General features: G+C 43.7%; 1 protein-coding gene across 2 annotated transcripts in view; it reads right to left on the reverse strand.

The window, feature by feature from the left end:
* The window catches only part of VEGFB (vascular endothelial growth factor B), a 315,982-nt gene extending 300,063 nt beyond the window's left edge, over positions 1 to 15,919 (reverse strand). Inside the window, exon 1 of one of the 2 annotated variants that reach the window (XM_086938146.1) lies at positions 15,210 to 15,919. In XM_086938146.1, the coding sequence (XP_086794272.1) occupies positions 15,210 to 15,275 (66 nt within the window). In that variant the 5' untranslated portion in view covers positions 15,276 to 15,919. The remainder of the gene's footprint in view (positions 1 to 15,209) is intronic. The other variant, XM_086938147.1, reaches the window with a different exon arrangement.
* Positions 15,920 to 17,245: the final 1,326 nt, after the last annotated feature.

Consider the following 17,245-nt stretch of genomic DNA (forward strand, 5'->3'; position numbering starts at 1 on the left):
GAACAGCAAAATTATTTGCCTAATAATTGTTTTCGTAAAACATCCAATAAAACATTATATTAGACAGAACACCCTAAACACAGCCAATACAGCCCAAATATGTACAATTTTGAATAACACGTACCTCATAAATGCACATTTCAACATCTGACACACATTATCACCACTAAAGCACGTACTCCTATTATACAACCAGCACATCTTTAATTGCCCACATTGTTTGACATCTATGTACACAACAGCACTTGCCGCCATGAAAATGCCACATACATCTTATGCCTGACAATAGGCATGCCTATCAACCTAGAAGATGCATATGCATATACAAGCCGTAACGCAAATCAGCCTTATATCGTACACACCACTGCCATTACCTATAGTACAATAAATAACATTGTAATTGGATAAGACGACCAGCCCACAATAACTATGACTACAGATTGCATGCTATACCAAGCTCTGATGTGTGAAGAAAACAGTAGAACCATGCTGAGAAGTCACGAGGCAACTGTAAGAACTACGTGGAAATAGTAATGGCAGAATGTGTAGCATACACATTGGAATAACGTAGCAACGTAAGGTACCCAAGAGGCAGGATCTTATTTTCTAAAGTTTAACCCTGAAGCTTCTAACGCAGCGACATTCACTTAATGTCCTGCTTATCATCCTAAACTGGGTCATTGGATTCCATAGCACAAGAACGTGCAAAAGCGCATAGCTTCCGAGAGCCCCAAATGTTTTGAAAAATGTTTTTAGGAACCCAGAGGGTGAATATGCTTACAGTGCTTCTTTGGATTGTGACAACTAGCTACAATGGAAGATCTGGAATATAAGGTCAGCAAAATCTTGCAATACCATCTAGGGTAGTGTCCACAATTGTGACACAGACTACCGTTGAGAACACAATATTGTTACACAGACTACTGTATGTATAAAAACCCTCCATCAAGTACATTGGTATGATAAATCAATATTGTTACAGATATGCTATGTATGACAAATATTGTTACACGGACTGTGTATGACAATTGAAGATTGCTTCTCAACAAAGTTATGTCATCTATGTACAACATCTCAATATTGTTATTTAGACTGTAGGAAAAGCAAATACGGTTACGAAAGATGAGGTATGGCAATTCAATATTGTTACACATACTATGTATGGCAGTTCGACATTACCTTGCAGGCTTAATGTGACAAATAAATATTGCTATGCAGACTGTCAGAAAACTCAATTTTGTTAGCCAATGTACGACACCTCGATATTGTTACATGTACTATGTGTAACTGTTCAATATTACTACGAAGACTACATATTACGTAGGACAGCTAAATATTATTTAGAAAACTCAATATTGTTACAGCCCATGTATGACAGTTCGATATTGCTCCATATACTATGTATAATAGCTCAATATCACTGTGCTGACTGAATATTACGACCCAATATTGTTATGTAGACTATGTAGGTGAACGAGTGTTATGTAGATGATGTATGCAAATTCAATATTGTTATATACACTACTGTTATGCAGACTGAATATGTCAACCCAATATTGTTTTTTTTTAATATATTTTTTATTGGCATTTTAACCCCTTCCATGCGGGGCATTTTTTTCTGCTGTGCTGGGGGAGGGGGGCCGCGCGCAGCACCGCCGTGCTCATGACGAGATGAGGCGCAGTGGAGCTGCACTCATGACGAGCTGAGCTAGTCACGGCCACACCCGTTTTGGAACGTTCAGCACAGTATTGCAATATTCTGTTCAGCCTGGATAACAAAAGAACACAGTAAACAATAAAGGCAACCCAATATTGTTATGTAGACTATGAGGGAAAAATCAATGTTGTTACCTAGCTAAAGTATGACAACTAAATATTGTTAAATGTACAATTTATACCAACTCTATGTAACTACACACAATCGATACAGCAACTCAATATTGTTATGTACAGTATCTGTGACAACTCAATATTGTCATGTATACTATGTATAAGTAACAGCTCAATATTACTATGCAGACTGAATAGGACAACTCAATATTGATAAGCAAACAATCTGTGACTGTTATGTCTAACATGGCACTCATAATGAGTGGCCTGTTAATCAGTTGGGCCAGTTACAGTATGCTTCAGGATTACAAGTCTCAGGAGAACACTGCAGTATTTCACCTATACATTTCACCTAATAAAAGCAGGCGAAATGTCGGCATAAAATTGCAGTCGAAAATGGAGAATCACACATTGGAATCAATACTGAAACGTCATGCAGGAATTTGCATAGAACCCTTGAATCCCTCGATAGTCTCCACTGCAGATGTTAATCTCTTAATAGCCTGGTACATCGACAGCAATTCTGTAAAGGTATCAGTAATATTGCAGCAGATATTACTGTGCCTTCTCTCCAGACCAGTTTAGTGAGGGCCAAAAAAGGATAACTCAGCATTGTTTACTTGCAATATGCATGATAACTCAAAACTGTTACAAAGACACTGTAAAGTTCTTACAAAGACTTAGTATTACAACTCAATATTCATATGCAGACTTTGTATAACAACTGAATACTTTTGCATAAACCTAGTATGACAACTCAGTATCGTTATGCTGTGTCACTACTGAATACGGTAATGTATGCTATGTGATAACTCGATATTGTTATGCACAAAAATGTAGTATTGTTATGTCGACTATGTATGACAACACAATACTGTTACATAGATAGAACTACACATTTCTATGTGCAGTCTATGTCTTTTGGGAGATTGCATATAACAACTTTGTATTGATCTGCAGACTATTTAAAACCGCACTGTTACACAGATTATGTATGACAACTCAGCACTGTTACACAGACTATGTATAACAACGCAGTACTGTTAAATAGACAATGTATGACAACACAAATGGTACCCTATATATTGCAAATCCTTTGAAATAAACTGTATCTGTTTTTTTCTGCTCCTTGTCATACCTAACTTTGCCCTGTTTTATGACTCTGCACAGTAGTTGTTTATTCTTGAACTATGCCTACCATGAATTGATCAGAATAGTATCAATATTATTGATGCTTACGTTGATTTATCTTATGAAGAGACCGTCGGAGGTGGTCAACAGCATTTGCTTATACAGAACACCAGGTTTTATGGTGGGTCTGCAAGCTAAAGGCCCTCTAAGGTGGCGACTACCATCTGATTTGCACTGCTATATCCTTGGTTATCTAGAACTGGAATTTATCTCTAGGGCATGTAGTTAATGTATCAAAATACCTTTCATTGGTCCAAAAATCAAACGTACCTTCGAACGATATAAGCCTCAAACAAATGTAGCCACTGAAAGGGTTTCATGCATTCAACAATTCTCCATGTGTTTGTTGCAGTGATACAAAGAATGGCTGCACTGGTTTTTAGGTAGAGCCTGGGCAGCGCAGGTGCTGCTCTGTGAGGCAGGCTCTATTAGAGTATGGACTTGGAGCCACGCACAGTCTCCGCCCATATTTTTCATTAGCTTGTGTCATTGTCCTTCCTAAACTTTGGCTTCTGATTAGTTAATAGGCTTATTAGTCCCTCCTTAGTACTGCATTGCCTTCATTTGTAACCTCCCATGAGGACACCCCCTTTTACATGTGTTGTTGCTCAGTAGGCTTTAATTACAGCCTCTGAGCACTATTTTGTTTAATGGTTTTCTCCTGCCTGCTGTTGCAGGCAGGACACGCTCTCTCGTAACGCTTTATTATTATTTTTATATAGCACGGCATACCACACTGATAGTGGCGGCTGTGCCTTTGCTTTACTTGCTGCTCCAAATGCGGGCGCATGTTTCCTTTTATTATTATGTATTTAATTATTTTTTACTCAATTGCCCCACTTACACTTTAATGTCGGCCGCGCCCCTTTCATTAGATGAGCCATGTCGAAAGAAAGGGGCGTGACCGCCAGTAAAGTGAAAGCGGGGTATGGTGAGCTTTTACAAAAAAAGCGTTTGTTTGTCAACTCGAAGTTAAAGTGCTGCATGGGCGTTTATACAAACTAGCATTTGTAATGCAATAGGTGTCGCATTTACGAAAGTCTCATAAATGTGAGAGCAATTGCATTGCAAATGCTTGTTCCTGTATTTCAAGGATGGTAGAGATCCCTTTGCAGTACAGAATCCAACACGATATACCAAATGAATAGCATGTAATTATCTGCCTACACCCAGGTATCCAACATACAAGGAGCTACAAGGGGTGCTCACCTTAGACAATGCACACGTTGGGGTAAGTGGCTCAGTAGATATCTTGGAGGCAGTGGTTAATTTGTGAAAAATAAGTGCTGGGCTTTTGCTAACAAGCAGCTTGCACCAGCCCATTGCTCCTATTAGCGCTGCCTATAACGGAACCCACTACTAACTATGAAACCATACAAGCGGTGAGAGGATATTGCACAATGACCAGAGCTGCCAACTGTGGAGTTGGGGAACTAGGTTTGAGTCTCACCGTAGGCTCAACATCCTGTGACTCTGGGCAAATCACTTTTTCTCCCTGTGCCTACCAAAAATGAATGTGTCCTTAACTGGTGCTCATGAAAAAGCACTCCCATACCTTTGTTTCGAGTGCGTGCTATACGCACCGGTGTTGACGATTGAGTGCCAGTGCTGAGAACCAGAAACCACCAGCTCAAACTAGCACTGCTTGGGGTTTGCCAAAACTGTTATCCTGTCCATTCTCAAGATTCTCCTTGTATGTGCGATTTAGACCTCTGTTTTGATTTACTTCTCTGATTTTTAACACACCAATCATAGTCTTTCAGTTTTGCCTCATTTGATTTGATTGTTTATCACTCCGTTCCATCATGGAACCCTTGGCACTGCAGGCACACAGAGTTGACAGAGACAACATTGTTTAACGGTCCTTCATAAAATCTTTTTTCTCTTAAGGATTTTTTGACAGATTATTTTTTGCTCCACTTTTCATAAATGTTAAGGATTATCCATTCCACTGGTAATCTCTCCATTCCATTGTGGTGCCCTTGGCACTACCGACAAACACAGCTGACACAGAAACGATAAATGGTCTGGCACAGTTCTGCATTCATACGTAATACAAGATTTATATGGCAATTAACCTTTTCGCCAATAAAACGCTCACCTACGGGCTCCCACATCTAGGTCATCTTGAGCTGGAACAAAACTATTGCTTGTTTATACATATGGCACCACACCACTTTCTTTATGGTTAATGCTAATGTTTTCTTTCATCTGGATTACAGATGAAAACCTCAACAATTTATGAGTAGTGCTCTTGAAAGTCTAATCAGACAGAAATGCATTGGCCGCGGACAAAGATTTCATTGAAATGATTATATTGCGTGGGTTCTATGTCAAAATGACATTTTAGTGGAGTTTAGCATATAATCAGATTGCTCATGAGAGAAAGGAATATAAGACATAATGACTGAAAATTAAGTTTGGACTTACACCCTGAGTATTAAACGCAAAACAAAATTCAATAGGTGTAAAATCCAGCAGACACTGTTGTGCACTGGGAGACAATTAGCAGGAGGAGTTTAGTGCGTGTGGCTTTTAAAATTGTTCTGGACTAGTGAACTCCAGCTAGGAAGCACACTAAGCATTCATAACATTGATCATGAAGCAAATTTGGAGAGTGCGCCAGTGACAGGATCTTACCCATAGATTCAGTCTCTGGGGATCACACGCAACATGATTAAAGGGAGATTGTCTTTAAATTGTGCTGGGAAGAAAAACAAATGAGTAAAGCACTAAGAGCATTCCGAAATTTAGGACTTGGTCTCTTGGTATTAAACCATTGATGTGAAAGTTTAATTATAAAGTCTCTAATGGTGTTGATAGCATGGACAGTCAATAACAAAATACATGATTGTGCTTGTTACCATCAGAGAGACTCAATAATAAGTAATGTGGTGAGAAAGGCTGCCCAAAGATGAAGATATTGGATGATTATGTCATGAGTGGACAGATCCAAGGCCATTATGGAGTATTTGGCAGATAGTGTCATCAACCGGGAAACTCAACAACAAAGTCATTAACTGATCAGGGAGATCCATTAAACTACATCCTGTCGAACAAGGTCTTCAGCAAGAAACATTAGTGACAAAGGATCAGGCTAATGTCATCAAATATGAGTTTCAATATCCATTTCCCTTTCTGGTGAGCAAGTCTCCATGTGATGATGTAATCAACAGGGAGATACAGTGATAAAGTCCCCGAATGATGATGACGTCACCTGAAGATTCAATGATGAAGTCTGCCAGATGGTATTATGAACAACGAGAGTCAATCATGAAGTCCCTGGTGGATAAAGTCATCAGAAGAAAGACCTAATTATGATGTCTCTGTCTGATGGTATAGTCATTCGGAGATGTCAAGGTGCGCTTCCTGGCTGATGTTCTCACTAAGCCTGGGCAAAATTACGTCATATTTTTTCCTTGTGAAATTTCATGAAATTCCATAAATATGTGACTTTCGATATCTTGCAAAACTTGTTTTTTTAACTGAGTGCACACCTCACATAAAAAGGTCTCTCGAAATGACATTTTCTGTGCAAACCACTCGTGTCTTGTAAGATTTTGTTATCATGAGATGCGCGCTCGGGTAAAAAAATTACACTAAATTGTGAACTGCATAAGAAATATCAGGAATGTCGCAAAATTCACCAGCATAATTAAAAAGTAGTCCAAACATAGTTAGTAATACAGTCCTTAATATTAGCAGCAGGAGACCTAAGGTTAATGCTCGTAACTCACTACGTCTTCAAACAGTAGGGAAAGTCCATTAATGATAATGTCATCACCTGTAGTGGACAATTGAACACACCGCTGGCTGATTATGTAATCAGCAGGAAGACACATGGATAAAAATCCGCCGCTGATTATGTCTTAACCAAGAGACCTGGTATATGATAAGATCCTTGGCAGGTGATTAATCTGCGGTGAGACTTGTGACAAAGTTCCTGCCTGATATATCATCATCAGGGAACCTATGAGTTGCACTGCCAACTGTCACTGCTTACAGATAGCAGAAGAGTGCTATATAGATGCTGACACCACAACACACTCAGCAGGAAAGATTCAGAGACACAGCACCATTTTGATCATGTTATAGGGCTTTAGTTACAATGATTAACCACTTCGATGCTGATGACGAGCTCAGCTCGTCATCAGGCTTACCTGCCGTGTGCTGATGACGAACGGAGCTCGCCATGTAACGCAGTAATTTTAAAAATGCAGCACACAGCGGGAAAAGCCGCCGCAGCGATGCGGTTAAATTCCTGTCCAAATGACGTCATGAGTAGAGAGACTTGATTTTAAAAAATTCCAAACGGTGCCAGGTCATGCTGGTTGGTTGTATGGCATTTATGCTGCCTTGTAGAATGTAACAATATTGAGCTGAAAAGAATTGACCTGCAACATTAGCGGCTCCACAATATTGATTACCACTATATCATCAAGGTATGTCTATGGCTATTTCTAAATATAAAGACATATGAATATGTATATATATTGGAAAGTATTGATTTACACGTCTTAACTCCATGTCTACCTATCCTGACGATATTGTTGCGATTGATATTGGAGAGTCAATATCGTTGCAGGTCTATATTTCAGCCACAATAATGGGACTTCCCATCATGCTGTCTAAAAGCCACTTAGAAGCACTGTTAGGGAACAGAGAAGGGAGAAGCATCAATAAGTGAGAAGCGATACGTAGACAAAGACAGGCAGCATATCCTACCCTTTACATATTTTTGACTTGACTTTTAAAATACTTTATTTAGACCATCAAGTCCATTAAAGTACCAAGTACAAGAAAAAAAGAATTGTACAAGCATAAATAGGTGAAAATTAAATGGGTGCAAATAAGAAGAATCTCGCTGTACAATACAGTCAATTCATATAGAGCATAAAATAAATGAACTCATAACATATTGGGGCCGATTCAGATTCCAGTCGGAAGGGCTCCGAACCATGTTCGGAGTCCTTCCGACCGAATCGGAACGTGTCGGCCGGATTCCTTTCCGACCGAGCCATTGCGATGGGCTCGGTCCGAATGGAATCCAACTCGGATTTCCGGATGGCTTACGACGGGCTCGGAGAGCCCGCCTGCCATCCGGAAATCCTTCAGTACTCCCCCGGTCGCCTCTTTACGACCGAGGGAGTACGATGGCAGTTTTCCACTGCCTTTTCGTGCCAGTGCGTCCAGCATGAAAAGGCAGTCGGAAACGGTCTCTGGGGCCCCCAGCAGGGCTCCCATGGGGTCAGCGGCCTGGGGGCACCTATGGTGCCGCTCCGTTCATCCCTGCACCCGGTGGTAGGCACCTTGGGGTGCCGGCCACAGGGTGCAGGGATGAACTGCACCCCTGCATTTTACAATGGAGGCATGCATTCCACTCGGAATGCATGCTCCCATTGTGTAGTATACGAGTGCGACCGAACAGGGTTCGGTCGCATCATACTTGCAGGGCCGTAACCGACCACAGCAGGTCGGTCGGTTACGGCTCCTGACCGATGTCAGACAGACTCAGGTCCGTCCCACATCGGAATAGGCCACATTATGTTTAAAATGCGATGAGTTAGTGCCGTAGTCTTAACAGTGAGATTACGGCACATGCTGAGAACAAGCTTTGGTCTTTACTACGTACATAGTATATGTACTATATGTCAACAACAAGATAATGTAGTCTCCGGAGATATCTGGCTAATATTCTTGTCACCAGGGAAAGTCAATGATAAAGTGCATGACTTTAAGACGGTACCAGTAGAAAAACCAAAAGATCAAGTTGTAAGCTGAAAATGTCACCAGCAAGTACACCCAGTGGTCAAGTCCGTGACTGAAAATGCCCCCAGCAGGGAGACACAGTAATCAATTACCTAGATCCAGGACTAATGAACCCATCAGCGGGGAGATCTCATGATGCAGACGATGCCACCAATAAGGAGAGCCAATGATAGAGGCATTTTGTGGCAAAGCCTTTACAATGTGTGTCAAAGTCTTCACTAGATAAAGTGGATTTTATCTGTAAAGGGGTCGAAAATCTTGAACAAAATTGTAAAACCCGGGCAGCCCAACTTAGGTCCAGGATGGCCTGATCCATACCACATTTTCAGGAAATCCTCATTAGATAAAAAGGTACAGACCGTGAATCCCAGTTGAAATAATGCACATATTCAGTAGTAATTTTGGAATTCTGACACTCATCCAGCCCTCCTGGTCCTACTGTGGACAGCTCTGGTGTAAATTATACCACTAGGATAAGAATGCCAGGATTATAACTAGTGAACTTTTGCTCCTATGAATGACTACAGGTTATTGACTAAAGATTGCCTGGGTGCACATATTTACGTTGCTTTGCATCATGTGAACACCCATGCAAAACCTTAGCAAATAGCCACCCTATTGGTTTTAGTAAGATAGTCACATTTCCATTGCCCATCCCACCCGAAAAATAGTTCACAGTCCCTGCCTGCCCCCATAATTTCAAAAGCAAATAAGGGATAAATTGTACTTTTATGATAATTAATTATCAGTTAACTAATATGACATTATCAAGATTGTGTTATGTTGTGTACACCAAAATACATGTCACATCTTTAGAACCTTGAAAGACACAGTTTGGGTGAAAGTGTTCGGGCCAATGTTTGCCTCATTCCTCTAAATTTGACCCAGGTATTATTCCGCTGCATCGGTTTTTAGCTGTTTTTGATCCTACTGACAGGTGCAAACCATATGCAAAATAGAAATGCTAGGCCCGAGGTATAGAGTAAGATACAGCATGGGGCCCAATACTGGGCTGATCCCTTCTACACAGGAAGATTACCCGATGCAACAAAGTAGGTGATGGATGGGCTTACCCAACTCACTTATGGAAAACTCACTCTGGGAACGAAAAGGGAAAGGTGGCAGTGCTGGACCCATCTTCTTATACACTATGAATCCCTCTGTGTAGCATTCATTCAGTTGGGTTTTAGCTCATCATTTCCACTCCAAAAGGAAAACATCCAACATGCAAATCTGCCTTACACAAAAAGCAGAAATGTCTCATACGCTTATTCAAGCAGATTGATAATTCATATTGCCTTATATTATGCACCAGACACCTGATTCAGACATGGTAGTTGAAAATTTATTCCTATATATTTCTGCCTAAATTTGGAGTAAATTTCAGATTACTACAGCAATTACAATGGATTCCAGGACTCCGCTCTGGAGTCTGATGGGAAGCCTCTCAGGAATATGGCAGTCGCTGTTTCCTAGTAATATCTATGGAATATTTGTGGATTCCATGTTTCTTCTATAATGTACACAAGTATTCATGTGAGAATATTTAGTAAATGCATATTTGCCCGTGTAAATCATGAGTGCATCTGCAATTTAGAACCTGTTGTGCCTCCTCGCTGAAAATATGTTAGTGTATGTGTGTGTGTAGATCACGCTTCTCCTGCAACTGAGTTTGGGGGTGTTCCATCCCCATACCCATCTTAGAAAAGTACTTTACTCACTCCTGCTCTTGACAACAGTATATCACTCATAATATGCAAAGAGGTCATGTGCCCCTAAAAGTTTGTGAAGACCCCAAAATTCTCAAGTATGTGAGTATTTGTCCGCTCAGGCAGGTTTCCACGCTCTGTAACTCCCACTGCTCGTGCTCGTCACCATAATGCACAAAACGTAAGTATGAAGAACACATTTTAGGAGAGCATATTCACGTTTTTAATATCATAAGCAGAGATTCACGAATTAAGGCATTGGCGCACCAAAGTTCAAACTAGGAACACAAGAACTTTTCGGGCCCTGGGGTGTTACCAACCACATATCCAGGAAATAGAACAAGAATCCGGTCTGCAATAAAAACATATGGGAAACCATACCCTTGACTGCTGAATGGCGCTGCAATGCCCTGCTAATCACAAAGTGCACGCTATACAAGTACAAATTAACAACAGCGTGTCATTTTGAGACCAGGGTTATTGACAGTAGCATCACACACACCAGACCATGTCTGTGAAGGACAACGACCCCCGGTACCTGTCCTATCATAGAGGCACCCCTAGTCAAGGTGAAGTCGTTAGGCCCCAGAAGTGACCTGCGTCACCCAGGGGCTGGGGAGCCCGTTGCCACCCAACCGGGCGCGCTTGCTTCCTCCCTCACAGCTGTGAGCGCGCGCCTGTCAGGTGAAGTTTACTCACCGGTTATCGCAGGCTCAAATGACAAGTGGCAATTTAGCCGGGCTCGCGCGAGTGCACAAACAGACAGACGTGCTCTGCTACACGGGCAGCCACCGGCGCGCGGGGATGGCGTGCCCGCCCCTGCCAACTCGCGCCCCGTGCGCCAGCTGTTCGCCAGGGCTCACTTCCAGGCATCCTCTGAACCTCCGCGTGGGAGGGCGGGGCCTCTGAACCTCAAAGACCTGTGGCCACCCCAAATTCCCCTTTGCCAAAGATCACTGGCTCCTAGAGGCAAGCGAGCCAACAAGTTAACAGGGCGAGGCAGAGCCGCCAGTGGGGTTGGCTTGGCTCTTAAGAGCACGTGCAGGAGCCCTGAAAAAGTTTGCCATTAAAATCGTACAACAAACCCCATGAAATATAAAGAATATTCAGAATTTCAAAAAAGTGCCTTTCTTTAACATGTGGAAGCGTAGACACTAACACATATAGAACTGAACTGAGAAAAACTTACTAAAAATGCTACTTTTTAAACCATTCTTGCCCCCACCTCCACTCTGGCCATTAGCATACTAAGAGTTTGTCATTTGAATCCTGTATGTGGCCCAGACTCTTATATAGAGAGCAGCATTATAATCTATTACATTATACACAATGGGTTTTTGAACGGGAAACATCCGTTACAACGCGGATGTTACAACGCGGTGCTGTTACAACGCGTCCGTAACAACGCAAGTCGTTACCACGACTTGCGCTGGAGGGCGCTAGAAGATTAAAAATAGTAAATTTACTATTCCAACACCTTCCCTAGTGTCCACGGGGACTGGTGTTAGAATAGTAAATTATACTATTCAATATCCGCGCCCCCAACGCAAGTCGTGGCAACGACTTGCGTTGTAAGGGACGCGTTGTAACAGCACGCGTTGTGACGGTACGCGTTGTACCGTCACCAATCCTTTTTGAACAGCTGGAATTCGGAACTCCGGTATGAACGTGCCTAAGACAACAAAGGTTAGTCGAACTATGATTACACCAAGTTTTTGGGTTTCACTTTGCACAAATCGGCCACGAAATATGTATCTGTCTCTCCTTTACACCTCAAATGTTAATGCTTTGTTTTGGCCTCTTTGTACCGAGGGAGGCAGACAGAAGACACGTGAAAGCTCAGCTCGTTATGAGCTCGAGCTTCCAAAGGGGCATGTTGAGCCAGAGCTAGTCTTCAGGCTCGAGCCTGGCTCGAGCTTTCAGCAGCTCGCCCAGCTCTACAGGTTCCTCAGCCACGGTCTCTCGGTTCCCTGGCTAGCTCTTCAAGTCACCATCCCTTCAATTCTGTGACCCTAAATTTGCTATTCCCAACAAATGTATCAACATTCTGAGCATGTTCTCTTGCACCCTAGGTCCCTCAGTTCTGGGTCCCTCTGTTCCTAAGAAATCTCTGATTCTCAGGAGTATGGGAGGGAGGGGGCATAACTAGTAGTAGTCTTAATGATAGAATGGGGTGGGGCGCCCAAATGGCCAAGGACAACCTAAAATTAATCCAGACCACAGGGGGAATCCTAAAAGTCCCAAAAAATTGTGCTTACAAAACAGTTAGTGCCCCTCTTTAAATCTTTAAAGTTCAAGCAAGGTCATCTTCCCTCTATGGGGCGGAACTTTGGGGGCACGTCCCCTCACTCGAATTAACCAAAACAGAAAACAATTTTATCAGGCAAATTCTAACTCTGCCCAGGAACACCCCACTTGTCCCACTTAGGATGGATCTGAATATTACCCCTATCGCCGATGCCATCGCCTCTCGCCCTCTCCTTTATTGGAGGAGGTTGTGGAGCATTCCCGAGCTGGAATGCTACAAGGAGGAATTAAAGGTGGTGCTGGCTTCCCCAGGAGCTGGCAGGATTCCATGGCTGTGTATTGTAAGGCAGTCCTTTGCTCAGATTGGACTTGAAAATCTATGGTCAAACCCTGAGGCATCCTGCCCAGCCATTTCTAAAAAATCCCTGTCAAACATCATAAAGGAATTTAATCTCTGGAGGACATTCTGTTCAGCTGTATCAACGAGCTTGACCGGTGCCTTCCTGAATCATAAGTCATTTTACAGCTTCGAACATGTAATCGATGATATCCAACTCACCCTAGCGAAGAAGCTGTATCTACAGTTCAGATACGGAACATTGCCCCTCTATTCTATGACCGATAGGTGGTCGGGCGGTCCGGCACGCCCTTGCCCAGGCTGCAGTACAGAAGTTGAAACGACTCTTCATGCCGTTATCTTCTGTCCGGCCTATTCCCCCATACGGAAAAAGTGGACAATGCAGCTATGTAATAACCTGGGCATTAGGAACTATCTAGCTTTCTTCAGGATTTTGAAGTCTGATACAAACCCACTGATAGTTTCCGCTGAGACTAAGTTTTTGTTTTCTATGTGGATTATCCGAAGGAAATTGCTTAGTTGAGGTTGGCATATATGTAACATCTGCAGAGACCAGGGAATTAAATGGATCAACCAATGTTATTCTTAAATCTTTGTTTTTAAATATCTGGAAATAATTTAAAGTTTTATAGTTTTTACATATCGTCTTTCTCCTCTGATCTTTTTTGATGACGCATTTCTGAATATTTAAATACCAATGAACTGTTCAAAAACTGTACATGTATTTCTTGTGCTTTTATGGTTAAAACCAACCGAAATAAAGTTTTTTGAATGAATGAACTAGTAGTAGTGCAGCAGATGCAGTAGCCCAGGTGGTCTGAAGGGTCAACTACATCCTGCATTATGGCCCACAGTGCTCTTGCTACAGCAGTGATGGTGGTGGGAAGGCACCAAGCCCACCCATGGTCAGATAGCGCCATGGCCGAAAATACGTTTGCCTTTTTTTATGCTGGTGAATACAACGAGGATACCGGTAGCCCCTTTTATGATCAGAGTTAGTCACTGGGTGAGCAGTGACCGGCCTCTGAAAACTAAACATCTCCCCTCCTGGCCAACTCACCAGATTCACCCACAGCTAAACTGTTGCACTGGTGCCAACTTGCTTTTAGGAGGAGGGAGACGCTGGTGTGTGGACGAAAAGAGTGCGAAGGAGACTGGACGATAGAGAAGGGGTTTTATGTGGTGTTAAAAAGAGAGCTGCGGCATGCAAAACATATTAAAAGCAGTATAAACCGAACCATTGGAGCCACGCCAGGTGTCCCTGCTGCTGTTTGCATGACCTTAAGGCACACAGCTCTGAGCGCCACTCTGCCGATAGGGGCCACGGGCATGGGTCCAGCTCGTTCAACCCAAAGGCCAGCCCTGGGAGGGATGTCGGGGTCTAATTCATTCCCTCTCATGCTCTTTTCTCTCAGGTCCCGTTCTCTCACATTTTGCTGATCTTCAGAGCCCGTTCATCTCTCTCTCTTGTCCCTCATTGCTCTGATTCACTGAGTTTCTCTGTTCTGTAAACCTCAATGTGCTTAATTTGTGCGGGTGCTTGCAAGTCTGGGCACCAGGACCCATTTTTGTGGGCCTAAACATATTCTTCAGAGAGAGACACAAAAGAGAGAGAGAGAAAGATAGAAACAAACAGGAAAACTGCGACAAAGAAGAAGGCAGGAATGGAAAAGAACCTGCAAGGGTGGTAGAAAAAAAAAAGAAGGGAGGTGGAATCAGATTGGTCTGCCTTGATGTTCGGTAACTGATTCCTGTGAAAAACTCTGACCCCCTGAACTTATTTATTTCTGCAAATTAACACTAGTTTCCCAGCCCTTGCTGCTAACATTTCCAATGCATAATTTTGCTTTCTACGCGCGTTCCTTTTCCAGGGGGATGCCCGCTGTTACCAGTGGATCATGGGTAGGCACACTGTATTCATTGATTTCGACATTTTTTTTTACCTGTTTCGCCAAAACCCTCGACCGGCTTGCGAGAGCCCGATTCCCAATTCTGAAACGCCCACAAAGATGGACAGGGGACAGATTGCACCTGTGACGTACGTGCAGGGGGCGCAGGTGCTACAGAGGCAGGCGCGCGGGAAGGCAGACGCAGGCGGCGCTCACCTTGGACTGCGAGAGGTGGGCGACGCTGGCCAGGAGCAGGCTGCACACCGCTATCCAGGGTCCCATGGCGGCTCCGCTGGGGACCGGCGCCGGGTCCACAGCCCTGCCGGCGGGGTCTACGGCCAGGGGGCCTGGAGGCGCCCGGAGACCACCGGGGCCAGACTCGGCAGGGTCGGCGGTGCCCGCCAGGGCTTCATGACAGCCGCGAAACCGCGGGCACTGGCAGAAAACAAGTCGAACAAATCCACCCAAAAAGAACAGACTCCAAAGGGCAACCTCCTCAAAATGAGCCAAGCCCCCCTCAAAAAAGTTAATAAGAATCGCTCAATAAAACATTTGAAAAAACGTCACGTAGGCTGTATCAGATTTGCTCGCGAACGTTTGTAGTTTCGCTCTCTGGACTCCGATATGAAAATGTCTGAAAATCTTCCCAGGCAAGAGAACCGCATCCACAAGGTGCCCCGGCGGCGGGCGGCGCTCCCGTGACCTCCTAGCGCACCGCTCCCGACGGGGAGTCAGGGGTCATTTCCCAGGGCTTCCCTTCCTGCTCCCAGAGCCGGCCCCTGGGCATTGCTCGCCGCTGGTCGAGGGGGCGGCTGCAGGTGCACAGCCCGGGTGGGTGGGGGTGGGGGCTCTGGGACACCGCTCCTGCCGCGCCGGCCTCCACGGGGAACGACAGGTCCTGCTCCTGCCACAGCCGGCCTTTCTGTGAGCCCGGGACGAGGTCCTGCTGCCTGGGAGAGAGGGGAGCGCCGCCCATGTGACCCGCAGGCGGCTCCTGAAGGGGAGGAGGGGGTTTGGGTGCTTCAGGCCTGGCACAGGCCCCTGCTTAGGCCACGGGGAAAGTGCTCTATCCTTTGACACTCCACAGAACAACCAAAAGGAGGAAAGGAAACGTTCCCAGAAGGGTAGAGGTTACAGGCGTTTATAAGGAGAGTCCCACAGTTCGGGTTAAAGTCTACAGAGAGGTTTAATGTGACCTCCAGTCACTCCAAACCCACTGCTTCTCACCTCTTCACCATTCTTTCTTATTATATTCATTCATTGTCCCCTCCCTTGCAGACCTTTTAATCGCTTGCTTTAGTTTCCGTATTATTTTATTATAGTCTCCTCTTTCATTCTTTATTTTTTCTGTTTTGTCTTCAGTTCTGGACGTTTTTTTTCTTTTTTGGAATACTTAACATTTTATCTGCGAGCTTTCTACTTTGCCATTTATTTTTTCATATGTTCTTTGTTTATTTAATTCCTTACTAGGTTCTCACTGTAATGCTTCCTCTATTATTATACCATTCCCTTATCAACGTATTATCTTTTTTGGAATCCCATTTGTTTCCCATCTTTTGACCTGCCCAACACCTTTACACTGTCAGATTTAGAGCTGAATGGTGGGGAGGGCTACACACACCGTGGGTGCTTACCTGCGTACCTCTACATTGTCCAGACAACTAAGCACTGAACGGGAAAGGGCTAAGCCCCTTTTGAACATTCACCCATTCAGCCGCAGCTTGGTGCCTTCACTGACTCGTCCCAAAAGTCAGGGTACACAAGTTCCCCTTCCCCTCAATAATAGCAGTCTTAAAGAGCAACTATTACTCACTGGGGACTTAACAACTGATCAGTACACGGTTTCCCATAAATACGCCTTTTTAAATCACCCAAGGATTCCAGGGTGGTCAGCTTTCCACTACCACTCTGCAATCCATGTATGTGATACTGTGCACGCAGAGACGTCAGAATACATTGGTTGTGAATTGGAGGGCTAGGAGAGGCAGAGCATATTTTGGGATTTTATTCCATAACCTCCTCTTCTAGATCAGACCATCCTAGGGGACATAGCTTGACCGGATATCGAATGTGATTACAAGGCAATACTGCATTTGAGTTATAATCCCTTCACCTCTTCGTGGAGTAAGTAGCCCAGATTGCTCAGCATTGTCATTTATAAGACACAGGTGTATAAAATTAAAAACTCTTTCTCAAATGGGGTGAAATGGACTTAAGACTTTGTTGACGTTTTAATTACGAAATTAAAGGAA

The sequence above is a fragment of the Lissotriton vulgaris genome, chromosome 9, assembly GCF_964263255.1.
Source record: "Lissotriton vulgaris chromosome 9, aLisVul1.2, whole genome shotgun sequence".
NCBI classification, from domain to species: Eukaryota; Metazoa; Chordata; class Amphibia; order Caudata; family Salamandridae; genus Lissotriton; species Lissotriton vulgaris.